This window comes from Sorghum bicolor, chromosome 2 (assembly GCF_000003195.3).
Source record: "Sorghum bicolor cultivar BTx623 chromosome 2, Sorghum_bicolor_NCBIv3, whole genome shotgun sequence".
NCBI lineage: Eukaryota > Viridiplantae > Streptophyta > Magnoliopsida > Poales > Poaceae > Sorghum > Sorghum bicolor.
Window position 1 is genome coordinate 3,924,366 of NC_012871.2, and position 24,302 is coordinate 3,948,667.

General features: G+C 41.9%; 3 protein-coding genes across 4 annotated transcripts; 1 reads left to right on the forward strand and 2 right to left on the reverse strand.

Moving 5' to 3' along the window:
- On the reverse strand, positions 1,023-6,424 carry LOC8081147 (outer envelope protein 61). Its single transcript, XM_002461447.2, has 10 exons — positions 6,208-6,424; positions 5,215-5,445; positions 4,291-4,347; positions 4,072-4,200; positions 3,489-3,566; positions 3,325-3,395; positions 3,007-3,219; positions 1,873-2,398; positions 1,606-1,749; positions 1,023-1,488 (listed from the first exon to the last, which is right to left on the reverse strand). Exons 1-10 carry the CDS (start codon positions 6,289-6,291, stop codon positions 1,342-1,344), a joined length of 1,680 nt encoding a protein of 559 aa, XP_002461492.1. The 5' UTR covers positions 6,292-6,424; the 3' UTR covers positions 1,023-1,341.
- LOC8081148 (calcium-dependent protein kinase 17) lies at positions 7,548-12,930 on the reverse strand. 2 transcript variants are annotated; one of them, XR_002449742.1, is made up of 9 exons: positions 11,995-12,930; positions 9,835-9,978; positions 9,578-9,730; positions 9,302-9,417; positions 9,045-9,212; positions 8,477-8,701; positions 8,275-8,396; positions 7,937-8,107; positions 7,548-7,860 (listed from the first exon to the last, which is right to left on the reverse strand). XR_002449742.1 is itself a non-coding variant. In XM_002461448.2 (8 exons), the coding sequence occupies exons 1-7, from the start codon at positions 12,812-12,814 to the stop codon at positions 8,277-8,279; spliced, it is 1,746 nt and encodes a 581-aa protein (XP_002461493.1). In that variant the 5' UTR covers positions 12,815-12,930; the 3' UTR covers positions 7,548-8,107; positions 8,275-8,276. The 2 variants fall into 2 exon arrangements, 1 of the variants encoding a protein (XP_002461493.1); XM_002461448.2 differs by having other exon boundaries at positions 7,548-8,107.
- On the forward strand, positions 20,041-20,705 carry LOC8081149 (VQ motif-containing protein 20). Its single transcript, XM_002459327.2, has one exon. The coding sequence runs from the start codon at positions 20,041-20,043 to the stop codon at positions 20,572-20,574; it is 534 nt and encodes a 177-aa protein (XP_002459372.2). The 3' UTR covers positions 20,575-20,705.

Here is a 24,302-nt window from a genome sequence, read left to right on the forward strand (position 1 = left end):
CAACAGAGTACCATACAAGACCTATTTTGGGTATCAGGAGAGGCATAACCCTATCTCTTCGAGACCCATTTGGAGAGAGTGTTGCCTTTTAGGTCTTGTTGTTGGAGAAGACTAAAAATAGGTATGAAATCTTTTACCTGTAGCGCTACCCAAAGGACAAATGAGTGTTGTATTTTGGGTGACGATTGTTGGAGATAGTGTTAGGGACAACAAAACCTAAGTGCTTGCAAGCTGCAAATGTTGTAAAAAAAAACAGCCTACGTGCGAACTTCTGTGGACCTGTGTGTCAGTGATTGGCGGAGGAAGAAAGGGGACTGTAAATTTTATGCCATTTCCCCTTCTTTGAGGGAAGGTTTTAAGGAATTAAAAAAATATAAAAAAACGATCTGCTGGATCATCTTTTTTTTATCAAAATCCCTTTTGTTGCTAGTTATGGGTATTTTTTTCTCAATTCGATGCTTATCAGCTCGTCATCATGCACTGCGTGTGCGCTCGGTGTACTGTGTAAAGAGTGGTCAGCGGATATTATTTGTTTTTATTATTATTATATGATATATTATTTGGCCGAGGCGCGAGTGGGGACAGAAGAGTCCCTGGGATATCCCCTCGATGCGAGATGTCCATGTCCCCAAAATCGAGTGAACAGCATACCTCTCAACCAAACATGAGACTCCATCCTACCATACCATTATCATTCCTAAACAAAAAAAAAAACACATGGTGATGTCATCTTCCCTGACTGTCTGCGCATTTAGACCTTGTTTACTTCCCAGAAAATTTTGCAAAATTTTTCATATTCCCTGTCACATCGAATCTTTAGACGCATGCATAGAGTATTAAATATAGACGAAAATAAAAACTAATTGCACAGTTTGATCGAAATTGACGAGACGAATCTTTTGAGCCTAGTTAGTCCATGATTGGACAATATTTATCAAATACAAACGAAAATGCTACAGTGTCCATTTTCCAAAATTTTTCGGAACTAAACAAGGCCTATGTTCCGCTTCACTTGCATATGCTTTAAACAAAACTGCAACTCATCAAAACTGAAAACACCACAAGGATTATCATATTCATATTACATGTCAGCTGGTTATCACAACAGTTTCGGCTCGATTCCTTTCTACTCCTTTGATTGTAAAAATAGGATGAATGTTGCAGCTTATGAACAGAGTTACACTTTCGAACAGATACAGATACAGATACAAAGAATTCTCGTATTTCAGCTTTCCCCCCGAAGTGCTTTCAAGCAGTTGTTAGCAGGGGGGCTAACTCTGTATCGCTATGTGAACAATTATTTCCATGCTGATGGCTGATGCAGCTCCCCAGGTCACTCCATCACCTGCCGATAAACCCAAGCTTCTGAAGGATGAAGGCTAGGATCAGCATGACAATAGCGAGGATCAAGCCTCGCCGGCCTAGGAGCCAGTTCTTTGTCTTCTTCGCGACGTCTACCCCTTTCTGCGCTCGCTCCATCCATCTCATCTGAATGCAAAGAAAATGGCACAGTTAATGATTGAAACAGTAAGATTCAAGCTCGTCTCGTGGTTTATTAAACTAATAATATCATGACCAGGCTTCGGTTGAGAATATGTTTCTTACCATTCTATCCAAATCCTCTGGAGATAATGACGACATGGCTTGTTGAGCTTTTGCAGCATCCTCCTTTGACAGTTTCATTCCAAACTGCTCACTCATATTTGCCATCATCTCAGGGCTCATGTTCTTCATCATGGATGTAAGCATCTGTTAAATAAGGAGAAAAGAAAACGCCCAAAAGATGTTAGGACTAAGGATCAATTTTCCTGGCATAATGTTCACAGGAAGGAATAATTTTAAATACAATTTCCTTTGGCTGAGCATTCTTACCTGCCGCATTGCAGGGTCTTTCATAGAATTTTTCATGGTTTCTTGCATATCAGCTGTAGAAGGTGGAAGACTAGAAGACGACTGGCCCATCCTATGGTCATTTGATAGTTCATCAGGGTTCTCCAAAATAGGTTGAGATGATGATCCACGGGCTGAAATACTTGTAGCTCTCGATGAAGGTCCAAAGTTACTATTCTCAGGTCTTCTGGGGGCACCACCAGGCCCACCCATCTGAGAAGCAAAACTCATCATTTTCTGTAGCTCATCAGGAGACATGTTACCAATCATGTCAGATGCCATCTTAAGCATATCAGGAGACATTTCTGGCATATTGGGTCCCAGATTTGGACCAGCGGAGCTAGTGCCATTCAACGAAGAAGCAACTTCAAACATTTTCTGAAGCTCCTCTGGTTTCATTGTACCAATCATATCAGTGGCAGTTTTGACAAGTTCAGGTGACATTCCTTCAATTCCGAACTTTGGCAAACCTTCAGGATCATTGTTGGACACATAATTTTGTGATGACCTAATATAGTTCACCAGGATGAGAACATTATCAATCATCGTATCAAACATTATTCAAACAATACACTACAAACATCTGTGAGAAAATATTAAAAGGATTCATGGATAGAGGACATGCACAAGATTTATGTTATTATACAGTAACATGAGCATATTTAAAGAGCTTAAGCTTTTTAAATAAGATGTGAAATTATTGTGTTAAGCATGAATAGATTGCATAGATAGGTTATAGGCCCATCCAGAAAGCTGACAATAGAGGAAGTAATAGTGGACAACCATTTTACCACTTTGCGGTGAAGAATGAGAACTAATTGTGAACCAGAAACTGAACTTGAAGATCCAACAAGGCATGATTGCTGATGTAGTTCTAAAAATTGTAGGCACACTATGTTTGCCATAACAGAATATGTAAACACGTCTAATCAAAACAACAAAAATGAAGGCATTTGAAGTGTTGCTACATCTAATCAAAACAACAAAAGATGAAGACATTTGAAGTGTTGCTAGCATCAAATGGCACGCATCAACAATTTAGTGCTCCAATTCAGATATAACATGCAGAGAGAGAAGCTGAAAGTAGCATAAACTAAAAGAAAAGGGTCATGTTACCTGATAGAAGCAGGATCATCCCTTGACCTTTCTGAAGATCCTGAGAGCCCAATATTTCCTGCTCCTTCAGGTGGTTGTGAAACAGTATACCCAGGAGTACTCCTTTGACTGCTTGATGGCTGTGAAGCATCATCTTCTACGACTTCTTCAATAACAACACCTTTCCGTGTGCTCACTCCTCCCCCTTCCCGTGAAAGTTTTTCTTCAGCATCTCTGCATCATGAATGGAACATATTACAGTGGTGTCAACTAAAGTTGCTAAACACATTTGTTTACGTCAGGAATAAGGTACAAACTGTGATAGAACATGAGACCTACCTTAGAACCTCAGCAATAGTTTCGTCCTCTGGGGAAATTTCATGGGCTTTACTCAAGTCAGCAACAGCCGCCTGAATGCATTATCAGGATTATTTCAAATATAGTCAGGGGAATTGTAAAGGTTAAAAAAAGATATGCCCCCCAAAAAAGGATCAAAGCAGTACCTCCAACTTCCCGAGTTCTTTATACGCCTGACCCCTCCGATAATAAGCTTTCACATTGTTCGAATCATAAGTTAGAACCTGTAATCCATTTGATATAGATCAGTCAGTATGCCATGTATTAGGAAAACTGCAATGCCCTGGGTGATTCAATGACAACATAATTTTTCTCTAAAAATTCAGAAAAGAATAACAAATTTCTAGCCAAATGTATGGAATTTGTCAATTATTACATGCAGTAAGATATGTAGTGGTATGACGTTTAGTCACACATATTACTAGGTCAAAAACATTGAACTAGATTTATTTTTCCTTCAGTTAGTAATCTTAGGATTAGGAAAGACCTTATTTTACAGAATTCACACATTTTACACCTATAGTTTGCTAAAGCAATAAATTTGCACCAGACCAGAGTGATGAAACCCAAATGATAGAGAAAACCTCCATTTTATTACTAAAACAGTAGGCTATGACAGAAAAAAGAATTTCATCAAGAATGGCAAACTATCTTGTATACTAGGAAATAAAATGGTATCAGATCCAAGAATTTGTTCAAAATGTAAGATACCACATGACCTAAGCATACCTCTGAACCTTCACTTATGCATTCATCAAACTGCCCTGTCTTCAAGTAACAAGCCATCAAATTAAGGGTACATTGCAACTGCAGAGTATGCGCCGTGGACGATGGTATGCTTTTTAAGTTATCCTTGGCCTGATCAAGAACAGTACACAGTTTAACTGTCAGGTCATCTGAAAAGCATATCAACATTATTTTAATGGAATATTGATGCTCAAAACTCACAAGCTTGTATTTGCTAGCAGCATCTGAATACTGTCCCTGGTTATGAAGTTCATTTCCCTAAAGTCAAGAAAAATCAGAAGCGTGATAAAATGGAAATTGGAAACATATATAGAAACATGGAAAACCCTATATGAAATTAACTGCATTAATTGTTTGATGTAGGCTGTTGATAGCAACAAGATCATTGATATAAACTCCATAGGTGCAAAGATACAATAAGTCAGCAAAAAAACAAAAAAAAAGATACATTCATCTAGTGTACTGTACAAGAGCTAGTCAGCACAAAAATTATAAGTATATCAAGATTAACATAAGGAAAAGGTCAGGCCTATCCTTTGTGTGGTTTAATTTCTTAAGTTATGTTTCATCAATAATGTCCAAATCCAGGAAAAACACATCCCCCAACACTCAAGCAAGTGGACAACAAATAGTTTAAAACTTGTCCCTCCATCTAGCAATAAACATGACCGTGTCTAGCCCATGCCATGACATTTTGGAACCAAACAAACACTAACATGTGGGGCCTACCTTCATTTTTATATTACAAAAACTGAATATAAATATTGTTTCAAAGACAGGTGTATCCAGTCCAAATAACACTCACAAATTCAGTTAAAATAGTGCAGAAATATTGTTTCACAGGCGGGTTTATCCAGTCCAAATAACACTCACAAATTCAGTTAACATAGTGCGTTTTCTATGTGATTTTTTCTTGTTTTAACTTTTTTTGGAGGTCTTCTCGGAGCAATGAGAGATTGTTCTGTGTGAGCGAAAATGAAAGCACCGACAGCGACAGAAGTACTAGCATATATTCTACAAGTACATATAATATGAATCATGGAGTTTCATCACAACAGATGAGCTTGCTAATCATAACGAACAACTAACAGTAATAAAATGATATGCACATTTTTTTCCACTAACCTGCTTCTTTAACATCTTTGCACCAGATATCGCATACGACATCTGAGCATCTGCTTGAGCCTTCATAGCAGCAAACTCCTCGGGAGTAGTGTTGGCGATTTTCTCAGTCATATCACGCATATCCTCCGGTCTTGTTTGATTCAGTTGCTCCGCAGCTCGCCTTAAGTCCTCAGGCTTCATGTTCTTCATGCTCTCAGACGCCATCCTCATGAGGTTAGGGTTAGACATCAGCTGCAGTTATCCAAGTAGCCACAAGGACTTTGTCAATTCTTGCATCTATGCACACTTCCTCAGGACATAACAGAAAACATTTAAGTGAAGAAGCGGAAGGGGAAAAGATGCTGGGTGTCTCAAACAATGAGAGTGGATGGACAGTCTGAAATGCTCCCTGAAATGTACTTTCAGTGCTGATAAAACCTAAACTGATGAAAGAGCATTGAAACACTGCACCAACTGAAGCTTAATGCACAATCTGAACAGGAAGCACACACACAAAGCATCTGTGAAGCCCAACCAAACCATTTTAGCTGAAGGAGTTAACCACACAGCACATAAGCCTGAACTAGTGAGCAGAAGACCCGGCAACGACGATCCTATCCAGGCAGCAGCACGCCGCTGTCTATGACAGCAGGAATAAACATTTATTCCGTGGGCGCGTCACCAATCAAGCAAGCCAAACCAATTCAAACGGAACTAAGCCCAGCGATTACAGCCACACTCCTCGATCGACTTCAATTCAACGTGCATGCAAACCTAGACAGCATACTACGCGCATCCGGCACCATCCACATAATGGATGCGTTTCCGGCGCAACCTGTACTAAATACTAAAAACCAGAACCAGGAAAACCCAATCCAACCTAACCGCGCGTTTGCTTCCCAGTTCCCACGATCTAACATCCACCTAGAGCCCCCGAAACAGAAACAGTTGGAGCGCCCGACGCAGCGAATCGGGGACGCGCGGGACGAGAATCGGGCGGGCGGGCGACGGTACCTGCTGTTGCATCCGGGCGATGTCGTCCGGGGACATGCGGCGCATCTGCTCCTGCGCCAGCCGCAGCATCTCCGGATCCATCATCTCGGCGGCGGAGGCGCCGCCCGTGAGATCGAGATCGGAGCGGGCGGGAGGTTGGGAGTTGGTTCTTCTGGCTTCGGCGCCTCGTTTTTTTTTTCTTTTTTTTTCTCTCTCTTCCTCTTTAACGCTGCTGGTCAAGAATTAAACCTCTATTTATTGGCGAACAAAAAAGGGGGGGCGTCATCAAGAAGAAGAAAACGGATTCGTACTCCGTCTCCGTCTGAAGGGCGGGCGAGGCGGGCCGGATTGGGCGCTTGGGCTTCGCTCGGCACAACGAGACAATGCTACAGTCAAATGGGCCTTTTAACATGGTGCGGTGGACCGGGTCGTCGGTCCACTTTAGGGCTTGTTTGGATGTTGTCGTATTTACTTCAATCCATGTGTGTTGGTGTAGATTGGAGTGGAATTTAGTTCAAGTTCTACTCCAATCTACCTCAACATATGTGGATTGATGTGAATACGACTACATCCAAACAAGGCCTTAGTCGACTGGGCAGGCGTGTGGGGGAGGGAGCACGCGCGGCTGGGTCGTTGGGAGGGAAACTCGTCTTGGCCATCAGCACCATCAGGTCTCCCGTGCAGAAACAAGTTGCATTTTTTTTCTTCTGATCGCGCAACTGCGTTCCTGCTACTGTTTGTATTTGTAAAATTCGTTTGTATTTTATTTTATTTTATTGCATTTGTAGAATTCTTTCTAAGTTTATTTATTCTAAGTCAGTCGTTGTTTTTTATTTGTTTGAACACCAAATTTATGTTATTTGATACTCCCGTCCTAGACTAGATGACGTTTTTGGCTCCTAGATATAATGTTTGACATTTGTCTTATTTATTTTTCTGTGCAAATAATAAAATGAATAAATCATTATTAAAGTATCCTATGATAAAATAAGTAATAGTTATATAAAAATTCTGAATAAGACAAGATGTCTAAAAGTAAAAAACATCATCTATTTTGGGAGAGAGGAAGTACATCACAATATATTATAGTTATGAGATTATAATTGTTTCATGTTACACATATTAGTATCAAATTTAAAATAATTTGACTTAAAACAATTTTAGAAGTTGCTTTATTAGATCGTTATATCATGCTCGCATAATGTTCCTTTGAACTTGACTATTCATCCAAACATGACCTAATTCACGTAGGAGAATTGGTAGGCTAGTTATAAAATAATTAAAAAAAAACAGGACCCTTCTGTCTCACAAAGCGTAAGCCCATTTCTTCACAGTATATACCATCAGGCTGCACTTCATAATTTTTTTAAAAAGAATAAAGTCACACTTATCAAGTACTGAGATGTACACACACACACAAAATCATTTATTAATAGCCAGCCTATTCTTGCAATACATATATGACAAGGCTCTGCCTGCACATCTATCTAATAAGGAAAAAAAACACAACACACACACACATATAGTCCGATATTACATGTTAAGCTTCGCTATACAGTATGCACAGGCGATGTGATGTGACTAACATTTCTCTCTATATAGGAGCATCCTGCAACTGAGCTTCAGAAGGTCAAGGAAAACACAACCGCCATTCCTTTCCCACCTCAAAAAAGCCTATACATGGTGGTGGGTTAAGGAGGCTCCGTATTTGAAGATGAACATTTGAAATATATATATAAAAAAAGATCACCATTGAGTTCCTGCATGCAACGTGCTCATTGCTCAGTTGGTACCTCGAAGCTAATCCTATCGCACATTTGCTCCACCTTTGGCACCCGAGTCCCAAATTCTCGAAGTTAGTTTTCTCAAGTATAGTTTGGCATATAAAGCTGAATGGCACTTTACACAGGATTGATCATACCTGCGAAGAGCCCAAAAAAAAAAACAGTAAGCATATGATTCGGTGGAGTGAGGGCGTGTCACAGAGCATAATCCATGAAACAGGAATCAGCAACACAAGAATTCATGTGAATATTGGATTGCTAAGCGAACAAAAAGGAAAAGTGCAAAGGGAAAACACACAGTTACCATTAGCCAAGCTTCAATGCTTCTCTAAGACCAAAGCTCATCTGGTAGTGCCCTTTTTTCCCTAGTGGATTATTTCCCTTCTGCATCATTGTTACAAACTCATTGTAGTCGATCCGGCCATCCTGAATTGATAATCAAGTGAGCTGCAACTCTTGGCCTTTAGATTTTAACACACAACATAATGAGATACAAATCTACTTACATTGTCTTGATCAATGTCACGGATGATATCTTCTAGGTGTGCATCTTCTATACCAAATTCCTCACATGCTTTTTGTAGCTCATCATGAGTTATGTAACCGCTGCTGTCTTTATCAAAGTATGAGAATGCTGCAAAGAGGTTATCTTCTCGCTCAACTTTGTTCAGATGCAAAGTTGCAGCTAGGAACTCTCCATAATCAATGGAACCACTGTTATCAATATCTGCCTGAAAGTTGCAGAGCATACATCTTCATTCAAGCAAGGCCCAAAACTGTTGGTACATGTGTGACAGCACAATTAAATCTCCTAGCGAAAAGACCTTTGCAATAACATAGAATGGCCATTATCACAATTTTAGATCAATATTTCAATAGCTACATATGAGTTCAGATTAAAAAAAGATTTATAGAGTAAAAGAGGGTGACACTAACACACCTCTAAACATCTACATATGAGTTCAATATTTCAATAACTCAAATTCAGGAAAGAGTTTCCTTGAGCTCATGGGGCATAGGAATCTTAGAAAAAACCTGAAAACAAAAAGGGCAGAAATATGTTAGAACAATTACCGCCTCCATTAGTGTTGTAATTTCAGAGTCTTTTAAGTTAGCACCAATTCTCTTCAAACCACTTTTTAGTTCCTCCAACGTGATCTGCCCACTATTGTCAGTGTCCAGCATTTTGAACATTTCTCTCAATCCTGCAATTTCATCTTCGGACAAATTTTCAGCAATGACCTACAGACACCCAGTGACGAGAACATCAATACTGAGCACAATAAATATGCTCTCTATAAATCCAAGCAATAACATATTCCAGTACTCACCCTAAGGGCCATCTTCTTTAGTTTATTCATTGCAGAAAACTGTTTCAATCTGGTTAAAACAGCAGAATCCAGAGGTTTGTCAGGAGCCACTCCATCTACACAAACCCAGGGATGACCTACCAAAATGAAGATGGGTCATTTCAGAGGACTTATGACAATGAAGCTAGATAGACAACAGAATGTTCTATAATAAAGTGGGATGCTTCATCCAGTTAGATGGTCAACATAATGTTTTCTATAGGTGGTATTTGTGCCTCAGAAATCCTATGTACTTACATAGAGCTTCATGTGCAGTCAATCTCTTTCTGGGATCACGGTTTAGCATCTTCCTGACCAAATCCTTTGCACTCTCTGAAATACTGGGCCAGGGATCAGATGAAAAATCAAGATCGCCTTTCAGAACTTGTTCAAATATCCCTCGTTCAGATTCTGCAAAAGGCAGACCAATGTCCAAAAGAAAATAGAACAGTCCAGCACTGTCAGAAGCAAAAGGCAAGGTAAAAAGTACGGCAAAGGGATAGATGTATCCTCACCATCCCAAAATGGAGGAACCCCGCTCAATAAGATATAAACTATTACACCGGCACTCCACACATCCACCTCACAGCCATAGTGTTTCTTCAGAACCTCAGGGGCAACATAATAAGGACTTCCAACGACATCCAAAAATATTTCACCTGTAAGCATATCAAGTCAACACAGACAACACGGGAATAGACAGTAGTATATACGGTGTTATAAACGATAAAAAAACCAGAGAATTAGTGGTCATATGCTCATGTTGATATTTCATTTCTTCTTGTGTGAAGTTCAATACTACCCTTCTTGGTGTCAAAAAGACAGAATAAACATCTTCCCTAAGAGCATCTCAAATGTGTGTTCCATTTTGGGGAGAAAAATTAGTAACATGGAGTTCAGTTGATACCTCCAAAGCTGGTTGTTTAGCGGGGCCCAAAGAGTTAAAAATAGAAAACCTCCTCTCCCATTATCCTAATCCTCTTACTCTTTTTTTCTTGAACAAGCAGATTTGCATGTCATTGCATTAAGAACGGAGAAAAGCCAAAATAGCCAGTCCAGCGACCTTACACGATGACCCAGGAGATCTGTGCCTCTCCCAGTAAAACAGACCAAGGCCACCAGAAATTATTATTTTACCAATTTGCATTTGAAATAAGTTTAGAGTTTAAACTTTAAGTTTGGTTTTCAGTCCTAAAACCACTATCAGACTGCTCCAATATGCACTGTTCAGTCTGTGCAGCACACAGATTTGCTTTAACAGCACCCAAGCTGCTCTAATAATGAATCTCAGAACATGCATGACTGCAACTGTGCTAAATCTCGTCAAAGTAAAATGAATGAGAATGCACGTAAATTAGTTCCTAGCTAGGGTCTGTTACAACCATGCCTTAAAGCCTTAATTAACAATCAAAATATAAAATCCAGGATCTCAAACGTCACTTTTTAGGTTGCACATTCATCAACACCATAGATTTCAAACAATATCACCCATAGTGTTAAATGACAGTGTCTGCAGTTTGGGCCAAACCCAAACCATCCGCTGGTTAGAATTGGTTAACTTGCATGTGCTACTTGCTTTCTTCCTCAGCTCCAATTGCTTAGCGTTGCTGAGTCAATAGTTTTGACTAAACTGGTATGATCAGGCAAGTTTGGATCAAGTGTGTGCGTCTGAACTCTGAAGGTTCATAGGTTGAGGAACACACTGATTGTATGGAAAATGCATATGTCTTGGCATCATCACTTCTCATAGTTGTATAGCCCTTCTTTTATAGTAGTTAGATTCTCCAAATGTATGTGTCCTACAAATATAATCATCTCAACATACATAGAATCCTTGCAACTTAACATGATTGCTATACATGTGTTGATATTGAGCAGAAAATGTAAGCACCACTTTGCAGTTCGCTCACATGGGGGTCTCCATTGAACAAATTCGCACATTTTCATGCAAATTAAGAGATAATGTTCAGTTATTAAACATCACAAATAACCATGCTACTATTGTGCAGAAATGAATGCAGACTTGAACTGACAACAATCCATAAGCTAAGAAAACAATCATTGGATATGCAGAGTTTCCATTGAGGAGATTGCAGGGTAGAGATTAAATGACCATGATGCACATCTATGTGCCGTTTCTTTCTATTGTTATCTATTTTGTAGCTTCAAAATGTAGGAACTAGGAAGATGATCGCAATTTCACGCTGGTACAGGGATGGAGCTCATTTTGATCTTATACCTCACGAGCTTCCCTTCCAGATTTATTGAATATCTGAAGACGCATATGTACCCCTGCTACACAGAACTGTTGTGACACAAAGGTTTTGTGCTCTGAAATTAGTTATTGTACTACAACTACAAGGCATGAAAACCCTTTCAATCATACTATTTAAAATAAGTCTTTCTAGTTATCTAGTATCATATTCAACAGCAAACTAGCAGTCAACTCAAAGCTGTGAATGCACAAGCGCACTACAAGTGCACCACCAAAGCGAACTGCAGTGTCAACTCAAAGCTGTGAATGCAAAAATGCACTACTAGTCCACGAGACCACTGCCACAGCAAACTAGCAGTCAAACTAGTTGTTTTTTAATGATTTTTGGGGGGGACAATGGCCAACATTCCTGCACGTGCTGCAATACACTACAACACAGCACTGTAAATCGAGGCTGTACCTGGTTTGAAGAAGATGGAAAGCCCGAAATCGATAGCCTTTAAAGGCGCATCCTCCTTTTGGTTGACAAACAAGAAATTCTCTGGCTTGAGGTCTCTGTGCATCACCCCGAGCGAATGGCATGCTTCTACAGCCCCAATGATCACCCGGGCCAACTGTGCGGCTGCTTTCTCAGAGTAGTGCCCGCGCTGTATGATCCTATCGAACAGCTCCCCTCCGGCGCACAGCTCCATGACGAGGTGCACGGCGACGGCGTCCTCGTAGGCTCCGACGATGGACACGACGTTGGGGTGGCCGGACAGGTGGTGCATGATCTGGATCTCGCGGCGCACGTCCTCAACGTCCTCCTCGTTGACGAGCTTCCGCTTGGCGATGGACTTGCAGGCGAAGTGCTTCCCCGTGGCCTTCTCGACGCACTGGTAGGTGGTGCCGAACTGCCCCTGCCCGAGCTTCTTGCCCAGGGTGTACAGGTCCTTGAGCCGCTCGGAGTCGCGCCTCAGCACGGAGCCCGCGAGCAGGCCCGCGCTCTGCACGCGCTTCACCTTGGGCTTGGGCTTGCCGTTAGGATTGGGCGGCGCTGCGGCCGGGACTGAGGCGGTGGAGGTGGAGGTGGAGTGTGGCGGGTGCTCGGAGTCGGAGATGGTGACGGGGTCAGGTGCCCTGGAGGGAGTGGAGGAGCTGGGTTCAGTGGTCGGGGAAGGCTCGGCGCGGGCGGCGGCGGCGGCGGCGGCCGGGGGGCGCCAGAGCACGGCGAGGGAGACGGTGTTGAAGAAGCTGTGGCGGTCCGAGGGGGTGCTGGGGCCCACGCAGGTGTTCCCCATCGCGCCGGCGAGGGGGCGGCGGCCGCCGGAACCCTAGGCAGCCCGTGGCGGCATTTGGCGGCGAGGGATTGGTTGGATCGATGGAGGATTTGGTGGGGACTGGCCGACTAGCCGACTGGGGTGGGTGGCCGGAGAGGGGGGCGGAGCTGCGGAGGCGGTGGGACCGTTTGGCTGACATGTGGGTCGCCTGAGCATGTGAGGGCCATTGTCAGTGGCTACGCAGTGAGCGGGTGTGAGAAGTGAAAGGCAGGCGATTTTTCGCGCCAGATCGAACGGCTCGAGTTGCTGTGCACGTGAGATTATTGGATTTTTGCAGACTTGTCTGCCTAACTCCAGTCCACGTAGGACGAGGGAAACCGATGTACAGTCATCCATTTTAGGTTCAGGGATATTGACATCAGAGGTATTTGGTCGTACAAAGGGATGAAAACGATATAGATATTTTTCAACCGTATTCGAGATCGAATTCGTTTAGAAAGACTCAAATATATCTATATCCGAGTCCGAATATTCAACATCTGATACTGTATTTGTATCTGAATACTTAAGTTGTATATTTGTGATGTTGATACTAATCATATCTTATCCGACATAATTGACTTTATCCGTATTCAAATCCGAATCCGACCAAAAATATGAAAACAAATATGATATCAGTGATATCTGTCTGTTGATCGATATGTTTTCATCTCTTAATCTACACTACACTTTCCTATAGGCAAGTTTAGTCAAATTAATAAGTGTGGCTTCAAACAACTTTGGCTCTTTACTTTGGTGCCAAGGAGCTAGAGTTGGTGAATTTTTTTAAAAAAAAGTGACTTTACATGTTTTTAATTTATTATGAGAGGAGGGATAAAAAAGGCTCTTCGTAGAAGCTAGAGCCAACCAAAAAGCTCTACCAAATAGAATCTGGTCTAACCACTCATAGTACAATTCGATCTCTATCTGATATTAAATGCTAATTAAGTATGATAGCATGTCAAGACTCCACCAACTCAATCTTTGTAATACAATCAGACCGCTATTTGATATTGAAGTATGAAGCACTTCCATGGTCTGTCACTCAATCATGTGCCTATAAAAGAGTTAAAGCACCATATCTAGGTACAATTCAGACTTTGATTTCAGTATTTATTAACACGTGACGTGATTATTGGAGAAATCTTTAAACCTTCTATGCCCCTATGAATTAGAGAAACGCACATCATCTAGACATGGTATGGGGTCCAATTTATAGATCACTAGATGGAACACACATGATGCGTCCATTGAATAAGTATCATATCGAAGCCCTAAACCATTTACGTGACCACACAATAAACTACACATATGTTACAATGCAGAGTCATGTTAGTTTACAATGTGTATGCATGTTTGTTGATCTAACCATAATCCCTAACTTATGTACCAATGTAATAGTAGTGAGAATTGATTATTAGTGTGGTCAAGCTCCTTGTGTGTTGTCCTTGATGCCAAACCAAAATCTACCTGCCCATGGTTTGCAAGCATGAAGGAGGATTGCAGCATCCCCCCTGAATCTCTGCCCTACGAAGTGTTTCACTTCATGAGGAATGGATAAATCATCAAAATATAATAGTTAGAAGTAATATGTTATTTTAGTATTTGCCAAACAACATAAACTTGCACGCTAATTCTCGAGATCTACATATTAATGTCCATGTCGACCTAAATACTGAGCTAGTAATATATTATATTATTGTGAGCTTTTATGAGATAACTACCCGAGCTCTAAGACATTTTTCAGTGGCATTAACTTTTAGCGCATAGCTCGTAACATGAATATACCTAAATGGCAACCTCAAATAATCCCAAAAATGTGTACATGACATTATTGGTTCTTCAATAAGAGATAACATTTCTCTTTCTTTTATTAAAATATAAAATAATATGCTTAGAGCTAACTAATGCATCATCATTAGAGGTGTTTTTAGCTACCTCTATGCTCCTCTATGGAACTGTCACTCTCTCCTCCCTATCGTTGCCCCTCTACTTGTTCCTACCACTCCTAACGCCATGGGAGGCCCTTCAGTGCCACTGAAAGCCCTAGTTTGGTTTTGGATAATTGATGAAACCCTAAGTACTAACCTCTATACTAAGTGTGTGTAGACTTAATAAGGTTGGTACATGCCAAGTGATGGAGCAAGTGATGATCATGGTGATGATGGTGATGACCACAAGATGATCAAGTGCTCAACTTAGAAAAGAAGAAAGAGAAAAACAAACCCTATGGAGATCAAGGCAAAGGTATTGCTTAGGGTTTTGGTTTTAGTGATCAAGACACCATAGAGGGTGTGATCACATTTAGGATAGATAGCCGTACTATAAAGAGGGGAATTCTTTGGCTAAGCGGTTATCAAGTGCCACTAGGTGTCATTGTTCATGTGCATGCATTTAGAACCTAGTGAGCTAACTTAACTCCTTCGAAGAAAATGATTGTGAAAATGCTAACACTCGTGCACATGTTGGTTTACACATTGTGGTGTTGGCACACTTTGAGAAGGGTGTTGAAGTTTGAAGGGTTGAGAGAGGATGGGTTCCTCTCTCCCTCCCGCCGAGCTTGCAAGGCGGGATTCGGCGCTTTTCGAGAAAATAAAGTGCATATTTTCTATTGCGCCGGAGGGAAATTTGGTGAAGTCGCGGGAGTGTTTCTCGCTGAGAAAACATTCACCGGACGCTGGCTCAGAGGCACCGAACGCTGTGTATGAGCGTCCGGTGTGCAGACAGTGCCTGGCCCAGCTAGGGTAAGGCACCGGACGATAGGCACCGGACGCTGGCTTGAGCGTCCGGTGGTGTGCGTCCGGTGTGCGTGCGTTTTGCGACCCTCTCTGCGCATGGGTCCGGTGAGCACCGGACGCTGAGGGTGCGTCCGGTGGCTTGCGTCCGGTGAACCTGCGAGTTTGCGGAACTCTCTGCGCATAGGTCCGGTGAGCACCAGACGCTGAGGGTGCGTCCGGTGGCTTGCGTCCGGTGCTCTGCAGGTTACCGTTAGGCTCTGACACGCGGATGTTGTTGGAGCACCGGACGCTGGTGTTGAGCGTCCGGTGCCCCTTTAAGAGCGTCCGGTGACCCCGAGTTTTTGCCCAGTGAAAGAGCCAACGGCTCTATTTGTTTGAGGGGCTATAAATACGTGTTTGGCCGGCTTGGGCTCACTCTCTTGGCATTCTAACATACTTGACATCCTTGTGAGCCTAAGCAAACACCTCCCACTCATCTCCTTCTTAGATTATACATCTTTGTGAGATTGGGAGTGATTCCAAGTGCATTTGCTTGAGTGATTGCATCTAGTGGCACTTGGGGATCGATTTGGCTGCGGTTTTCTTGTTACTCTTGGTGGTTGCCGCCACCTAGACGGCTTGGAGCAGCAGAGGAGGATTGGCACGAGTTGGTGATTGTTCGTGGCCATCTCCTGGTGATTGTGAGAGGTTTGTGCCTACCTCGGCGGAGAGCCAAAGGCAACATTAGTGGATTGCTCGTGTCATTGAGCTACCTCACTTGTGGGTAGGTTCTTGTGGTGTCCTAGTGAGGACGAGGTTCGTGCTACACCCCTTAGCCACCGAACCACCAAGTGTTGGTCGACACAACGGGGACGTAGCGTGCCGGCAAGCACGTGAACCTCGGGAGAAAAATCGGTGTCTCAATTGTGTTTGATTGGCATTCTCCCGGTGCTTGATTGTTTATATTGGTGATTGGTTCATCCCCTACACGGCGGTATAAATATCACATCTTATCTTTACTTACCGCAAACTAGTGTAATTAGTTTAGTTGCTTACTTTGACTTGTGTAGCTTAGTTCTCTAGTGTAACTTGTAAAGTCTTAGTTCTTGTGTGCATAGAGATCTTAGCAACTTGAATTGTTGGGTAGGTGGCTTGCAAACACCCCTTTAGAGCTAGAGCAAAAAGCTTCGCTTTGTTATTTACTAACCTTTTGCTCTAGTGAGTTTGTAGAATTCTTTAAATAGGCTATTCACCCCCCCCCCCCTCTAGCCATATTAGGACCTTTCAGCCACAGGAGGTGATCATTCAACACCGCTATACCCTATCCATCGTCGCCTCTCTAGCTACTCATGCAATTCTGACTGCTCAACGACATAGAACATAGGAGGAGACCGTTGCCACCATCATCCATATCACGTCCATATCACATATACTCTAACAGTCACCCCAAGCCTCTTCACCTAGCGGCCAACCTTCTCTCCCTCATGCCTCGACGGCAACCAAGAAAGCGAAAGTCGAATGTTTATTGCTCAAGACCAAATTTGAAAGCCTTTTTGTTTACTCTAATTGTCAAGACGCGTAATGTATAAGGTCGTCCATATACACAAGTAGAGAACAAACTTTTGATCTTAGCTTGTCTCGCTTGGAATTTGACTTGGGACTAATAAAGGATTTAGTCCTCGTTGAAACTACCAACTGGGACTAGAATCTCCTGCCCAATGGATAGTGCAGCAGCTTTTTGCAGCAGGGACCTTTTGACCCGGTTGATTACCTAGACCAAAGGTCCTTCAAAACCTTTAGTATGTTAGATGTGGTGTGCAGTTAAGTTGATAAGGAAGCTACACGTGAGACAAAGGGTCTTAGGTTTGAATCTCATGCATAGGGTGGCTTTTAGTCCTGGATGCATAACTCCGGATTCGCAATCCTGGTTGGAAAACCAGGATTAAATTAGGTTTCTCAACTGGGATTAAAGCCCACCTTTGTACAAGTGATAATCACCGGCTTGGGCTTAGGGTTGGTCATTTTCCCCAACGCTATGGATGCCCTAAAGGACGAATGTCAAACCAAACGATCTTCTTTTCCTCCCTTCTTCCGTGGAAGCAACCTAGTACGTGCTTTCACATCATTCAACGAACTTGTTTTTGTTGCAGATGATGATGCATGTACATGCGTCTCTCGGCACGTAGTAGCCACGTATACAATATATAGCTTTGCTACCAACTAAGCATTTGTTTAAGCAGCAGTTTTCCGTGCCCACACTCTCTTGCTTATATTGTATGAAGGAGTTAAAAAGCGATCATGATCTAGTATATATGCAAGTGGCAGCCTGTGTAACCTTTGGTTCAACAGGTACATTTGACCTGCAGCAGGGGCAGTAGCTAGGTCATGCAGGCTGCAGCCAAGTTTATTTTTTTGCAGAGTGCTTTGTCCTGCACCCAGGCTGCGGCATGCTCTAGTTAGTTTAATTTCCTGATATGTAATAATTAACTCCGATCGATCCCTTAATTAGTAGCTTCCGTGCACCATCCGATACGTAAATAAAGCTATACTTTATTCGTTTGATCTCCTCCAGTCCTCTCCGGATTCGAAATGAAATTTACATGCAATCTAGCAGCGGTTGTTAGTATATCTAGCTTGTCTTCTTCCTGTAGCCTTCCCCTTTATTAATTTCTTGGATTTTTTTCTTCCCGGCCGCCCTCCATGAGATCATGGTACTTTTCTATACAATAATAATTATTTCAATAATCATGGTAAGTACTTGTAGTCTTGTATGTACGCATACGTACTTTCTAACAAAATTTAGCTAGCTTTCCTCCTATATTTTCTTCAGCATATATGCAATAATCTGGTTGTCTGATTGGAACCATTGTCAAAATCCACCGGTAAAGTAGAGCCATGTTTGGGCGTCTGCGAAAAAAAAAACTCATTGTTTTATTGTTGTCAACATTACTACCCCACATAATCCCATGTCAAATCCCTCTCAAACTTGTCTAGATCTGGTGGCTTGCCAAGTCGCCATTGTGAGCGCGAGGCACCTCGATCGATCCAGATTTCAATTCACTAGGTGGGCCTGAGCGTTCATTTACAATTATTCTAACCCTATATATATAGCACCGCCAAGGTATGTTGTATTAAACTTTTTTCTCTAAATATATAAAGACACATGTTATATTAAAAATTTTCTCTATCTTAATATAAAGACACGTGTTAATGTAATCGAGAAAAAAAACCTCGATATGGATCCCGCCCTAGCTAATCTCTCCATTGGCCCTTCGCCGCCATTGTCAGGCAGGGGCGTCCCGCAGCCCGTGCAGGCCGTGCGACCGAACTGGGCCCCAAAATTTATGGGCGCCAAAAATTTACTAAGTGTCCTAAGTATATATAATAATTTTAGGTTTATTTTAATTAGTAAATTAATCACAGAGACAATAAACGTGGCCTGCTACTTCCTTCGAAAGAAAGCACATTGAATCCATGATCCTAAGTTAGAAAAGTCTATAGCCAGTAATTCTTTTTCACATAAGTTTTTAACCCTTCTTGAGTTTATGACTTTGTCCCTTGGACTTGTTCCTCGCCTTCGGTGTTGTTTGTCGCTCAAGAGTCGAGACCTAGTAGCAATCCTAGACAGCCGGACCCAGATTAGGACGCCAGACGGAGATCATTGCCTAGTATAAATTCCATGCACGACCCCTATTTTATTTAGTTAATCTTTTATACATTGTCTCTGTAATATATTAATATTTAATATTATCTTTTTTAGATTTTGACAATAGATGCTAGGCCTTCACTTATTGTTTTGAACTAGGCCTCATATTTGGTCGGGACGCCCCTGTGTCAGGGTGAGTGGGTGACCTTCCTCTTCGATCGGCTGACCTTCCTTCCTCCTTTATTTGGTCAATCAAATCCTATAGTAATAATCCCGTTTACTTGTTTCCAACACACACTGGGATCGGATCGGCCATCGGAGTCTGACGATCCAAACACTAGCTAGCTACGAAGCAGCTGCTAGCCTGCTAGCATCAGCCCATACGCATGCGCAAATGCACCCTCTCGTCAGCACGCAGACTGCAGGGTTCCTCTGAAACCTGCAGGCAGCAGCAGCTAGCCGCCAGCAGGGGCGCCGTAACGTTCCTGCGCGCGGCATGGCATGCAGCTTCGGCGTCGTCCAGCCGGGTCCGGGCGGGCGGGGCAGTGTATTTTATCCGCCCTCTGACCTTGTCGTGACGGCAAAGCGCATATTCATTCAACGCGCGTACTTTTCTTGACGGCCGGTTTGGTGTGTGATTATTGCTGATTATTAGCCACGTACTAGTGGAGTTATATATATATACAACTCGTCGCCTCAAACGCCTTCCAGTTCCAGAGCCGATCGTCCAGCAGCACGCAGAGCGCTCTTCGTTCGTTCATCGACCCTCCATCGCCGGCCATTGATTGATTCCGACGAAGCTCGCGAGAAAACTTGTCATCATCATCATCATCGGCCAATTAATGATGCAACACAACACCACCACCACCGTGTCGTCGCCGGCCAAGAGAGGGATCGTGAGCCTGCAGGGCCCGAGGCCACTGCCGCTGAGCCTGCCAACCACGTCGCCGCCTCGGCCGTCCAAGAGACCCCGCGTCGTCGTCGTCAACGGCGGCGGCGACGACGATAATGTCAGGGCACCGCAGGCGGCGGCGGCGCCAGGGCCAGTGATCCTGTACGAGCACACGCCCAGGGTCATCCACGCGCGCCCCGACGAGTTCAAGGCCCTCGTGCAGAGGCTCACCGGCCGGCCGCAACCGACCGCGGGCCGCGGCGATCAGGATCATCAGGAGGCCGTGCTTCGGCCGGCAGTGCAGCCGCCGTCGTCGCAGTCGCAGCAGGACCCCCTGGTGCTCACGCTCGGGCAGCAGCAGGTCCCGCTCCCGCCGCCGGTGCTGCCTTCGCCGGGCGGTGCTGCTGGTGGTGGCTTCCTTCTCTCCCCGGGAAGCTTCCTCTTCTCGCCCGCCACCATGCAGGCCATACAGGAGCTCATCAGCTGACCGCTTTCGCCCTTCTTCAGCTCTACTCCATCTCTAGTCGAATCTCCAGCTAGCTGCAGGCCTAGCTTTTGCCAACCAAGGGAGAGAGGGAGAGAGAGAGAGGAGTAACTAGTTCTTTCATTCTTTTATGAGCAAATATAATACATACTACTGGTAATAACACAGAGTAGTTGCAGCATTGGTTAATTGAAATCATATTATCACCCGATCGATTACCTGTCAGGTGTTCTTTTTTATTTTTTTTATTTTATCCACCACTGCAACGTACTGTATGTGATGATCAATACATTTGTGTACATGTCTTTATCGTTTATTCATTAAATAAATTTATTTATGTTGGTACAGTATAATAATTTCGTAGTGCTTTTCCCAGTCTCGATCTGCATATATATGACTGATGATAGCAAATATACTCGCAACGTGCCAACGTGTCCTGTCTCAAATAACGATCAGAATATTTCGTTCTCTCATAAAAATTACTCTTGCAGAAATATATATAGTCACCCGGCCCCTGCTACTAGTAGAATACTACTATACAGCATCCTAATCTGAACACTCATATCTCTACTGCACGAAGTGCTTGCATATACCCTATAATCTGCTGCGTTCGCTATACTAGAGTCAGCAAATGCTCGCGCGATGTTTTTTCTTTATTTATTAAGCAGTGACGTTTCAAGCAAATTGCTAGTGAAGTAGTGAAGTAGTAGATTTTGTGTTACCAAATCCTAATTGTTAGATGACCTTCGCCTTGCATATATTTAATTTACGATGCCTTTTACGGTCCTTGGAGAGGTATCGAAATGAAATGAAAAAAGAAACTTGTGGGATTTAGCTTATTACCTACGTACAAAATTAATGGGTACCTCACAAGTTATAAATAGAGGTACCTCTCTAAAGATGGGAAACTAATAAGTGGTTTTGTAGGAAAAATAATATTCCCTCCAGTCTTACAAAATATATAAAGTGATGTTATGTGATTTGAAATTTGTTCCAGAAAAAATAATGTGCTGAGCTTTAGACACATTTTTGGAACATAGGAGAATCTGCATGTGCAACAAATCCGGCCTTTAATTTTGCGCATGTTAATTAGGCAAGTAAAGCAGGGGACATCCCTTTTTAAGAGAATCAAGTGCAACAAACTAAGGGTATTAGAGATATTTCTCTTCTCTACTAATGTGTCTGAAAAATCCTAGAAGTCGTTTTTTTGACACAGAGGGAATATTTGTCAGCGTCCACTGATAAGATTGTCATTCTAAGACTATACATTACCGTTGGTCCCCCCAAAACTCCCAGCTCCCACAAAACAAGGTTCATCTTGACTGCATTAATATTTTCATAAGGACATTGCTAGAGTAGGTTAGCTACCCTTCATATATAAAACATTTGGAAACATTCAGCGGCCTTACTTGAATTCAAAAAACATTGAGCTGCCTTACTCCACTAACTAATAACCAGCATCTGTTACTTGCATGTAAATCTATCACTTTCAGCCCTGAAAGTGGGGTACTTTTTTAATTATATACTGCATCTGTTCTCTAATATTACAGTGCATTCTATAAATTAAAAGACAACTTAAGGAAATACTCAAATAACACATGTACCCATAGATTATTCTAATTATAGAGTTTCTCTTCAATTCGTGGCTTTTTTTTAACAAATCTTGCCAAATCGAAATATAATCATTATATAGAATATCTGTATTTCAATATAAATTAAAGAAGTCATAATGCACTCTATTTCACGACTGAAGAAGTATGTGAAAATACTGTTGGTTTGGCTGATAAGTCATGACAGAAAATACTGTTGGCTGATTTATTGTGAGATAAACACTGCAATGGCTGGCAGATTCGGGTGATAAGCCCAAACAAACATTGACAGTTGAACTAACACTTGCATAAACCCATGCTCTTGGCCATGATTGCAATTATAAGCCTAACTAATATATGCAAACTTTTCTTTGCATATGGTAGTCAACAGGCGTCAGCACAATCAGTGCTGGTTTAATCTGCTGACATCTTCCAAGCAAATCGTGTTCAAGTATTGTAGCCGGCCTGAAAACCCATCCATTCCCATGATTGGCCTAGACCTTGTCAACTGATTTAGTGCAGCTTGACAAAATCTTTCAACTGCAGTGCTTATCAGATCAGATGTCACCACATTGTTGTCTATAAGATTGACATGATCGATCATTCAATCAGGTCAACAGTTCTTGTAATCCTGACTTACGAATCTGAACTCGATCTGTCTTAAGAAACAAACGCAATAAATGTAATAATATGAAGTAATTAACAATTTTTCAGGTTGAAGGGATAGTATGCAGAGAATGGAAGACAAGCTGATAACTGGAGAAGTTGCATCATCTGCAGAATTCAATTGAAACCCCAATAAGGCTCTATCCCATCGGCATGTATATGATGATATGGAGAGAGAGAGAGAGAGTGTGTGTGTATGTGTGTGTGAGAGAGAGAGCGCGCGCAAAGGAATAAGTGAGAGAAAGAAGGCATTCAAAAAACTTCGGGTTGGTTTATTTGTCAGAGAGAATCTTGACCTCATCAGCTCATTCAAAAAAAATTGACACAAATGGTGATGACACAAAGATGATATTTCTACTAGTTCAATAGCATGATATCAACTATAAGTTTGACAAACAACGACGTAGTCAAATGATAATAAAAATGAAGTCACATTATACTAATTTGGACTGATGGGTGATATAATAAGAAATACGTAGCATGGAGGTTCAGAGGCTCATCATGTACATGCACAACACTTGCTTAGAGAATATATTTTAGGGCAACTCCAAGAGACTCTTTATATTATTTTCTAGTTTATAGAAATAGAAATTTTGGTGAAAAAAACCCTGTAGAAATCTTTAAATATAGGCATCCTTTATTCAAAAATCCTCTCTAGCCAAATATGGAAAGCGAGGATGGCCCTAGAGCGCACATGATATAAAAAAGTTGTTGAAGAGTACAAAAATAAAGAAAATGATTTTGCTCAAATGACTCTCCAAATGATGAGTTATAAAGAAAATTTTTAGAAAGACTCTTATATATGCTCTACTAAGTTTTGCTTTTGAATTGAGCTTGGACATAGGAATTGGATATACAAGCTTGTTGGTTAATTAGTTCGGTATTTTATAGTGTATGAACTGTGAATATACTAGTTAACTGACCAAACCAATTCTAGAAACTGAAATCATTGATATTGCTTATTAACCATACAAATGAAAATTCAAGAAAGACAGTAATTTAGTTTTGAACTAGCATATATGTCCGTGCGTTGCAATGAGAGAAAAATTATCAACTGTTATTTATGTTTTGTCCTTTCTCTAAAATTAAAATCTATAATTCATTTATGAGAACCATGACATCCATAATATTAATTAATATTAGCAATAATTCTATAGTATGTATCAAGTTAAAATATAACGTTGATAGATCTGTTATCCAGCTGCAAAGCATAGAAGAGAAATATTTGGATGCCAATGTATCATAACTTTTTTTTACACTACGCATGTGTTGCTAAAGTTAAAAATCAAGCTCTCTAAAACTTTCTTTAAGGATCATAAAAATATGTAATTCTAATCTATGATTAAAGTCGACAAGAAATTACTTGTAGGCCGTTTGGTTACATGTTTTTTCACCGCTGTATAGCCATGTTCGGTTTGTCACACGAGTCCAGCAAAGCGGGCCGGCCCATCTTGGTTAGTTAGGCCCTTAGTGGAA

Coding starts and splice junctions, on each gene's coding strand:
- LOC8081147 (XM_002461447.2), bottom strand. CDS start 6,291: ATGATGGATCCGGAGATGCTGCGGCTGGCGCAGGAGCAGATGCGCCGC. Junction 3,220..3,324: donor ACTATTGCTGAGGTTCTAAG/GTAGGTCTCATG, acceptor TTCATGATGCAG/AGATGCTGAAGAAAAACTTT. Junction 1,489..1,605: donor CAGAGGATTTGGATAGAATG/GTAAGAAACATA, acceptor CTTTGCATTCAG/ATGAGATGGATGGAGCGAGC.
- LOC8081148 (XM_002461448.2), bottom strand. CDS start 12,814: ATGGGGAACACCTGCGTGGGCCCCAGCACCCCCTCGGACCGCCACAGC. Junction 9,979..11,994: donor TTCCATCTTCTTCAAACCAG/GTACAGCCTCGA, acceptor ATATGCTTACAG/GTGAAATATTTTTGGATGTC. Junction 8,397..8,476: donor GTGACATTGATCAAGACAAT/GTAAGTAGATTT, acceptor TTATCAATTCAG/GATGGCCGGATCGACTACAA.
- LOC8081149 (XM_002459327.2), top strand. CDS start 20,041: ATGCAACACAACACCACCACCACCGTGTCGTCGCCGGCCAAGAGAGGG.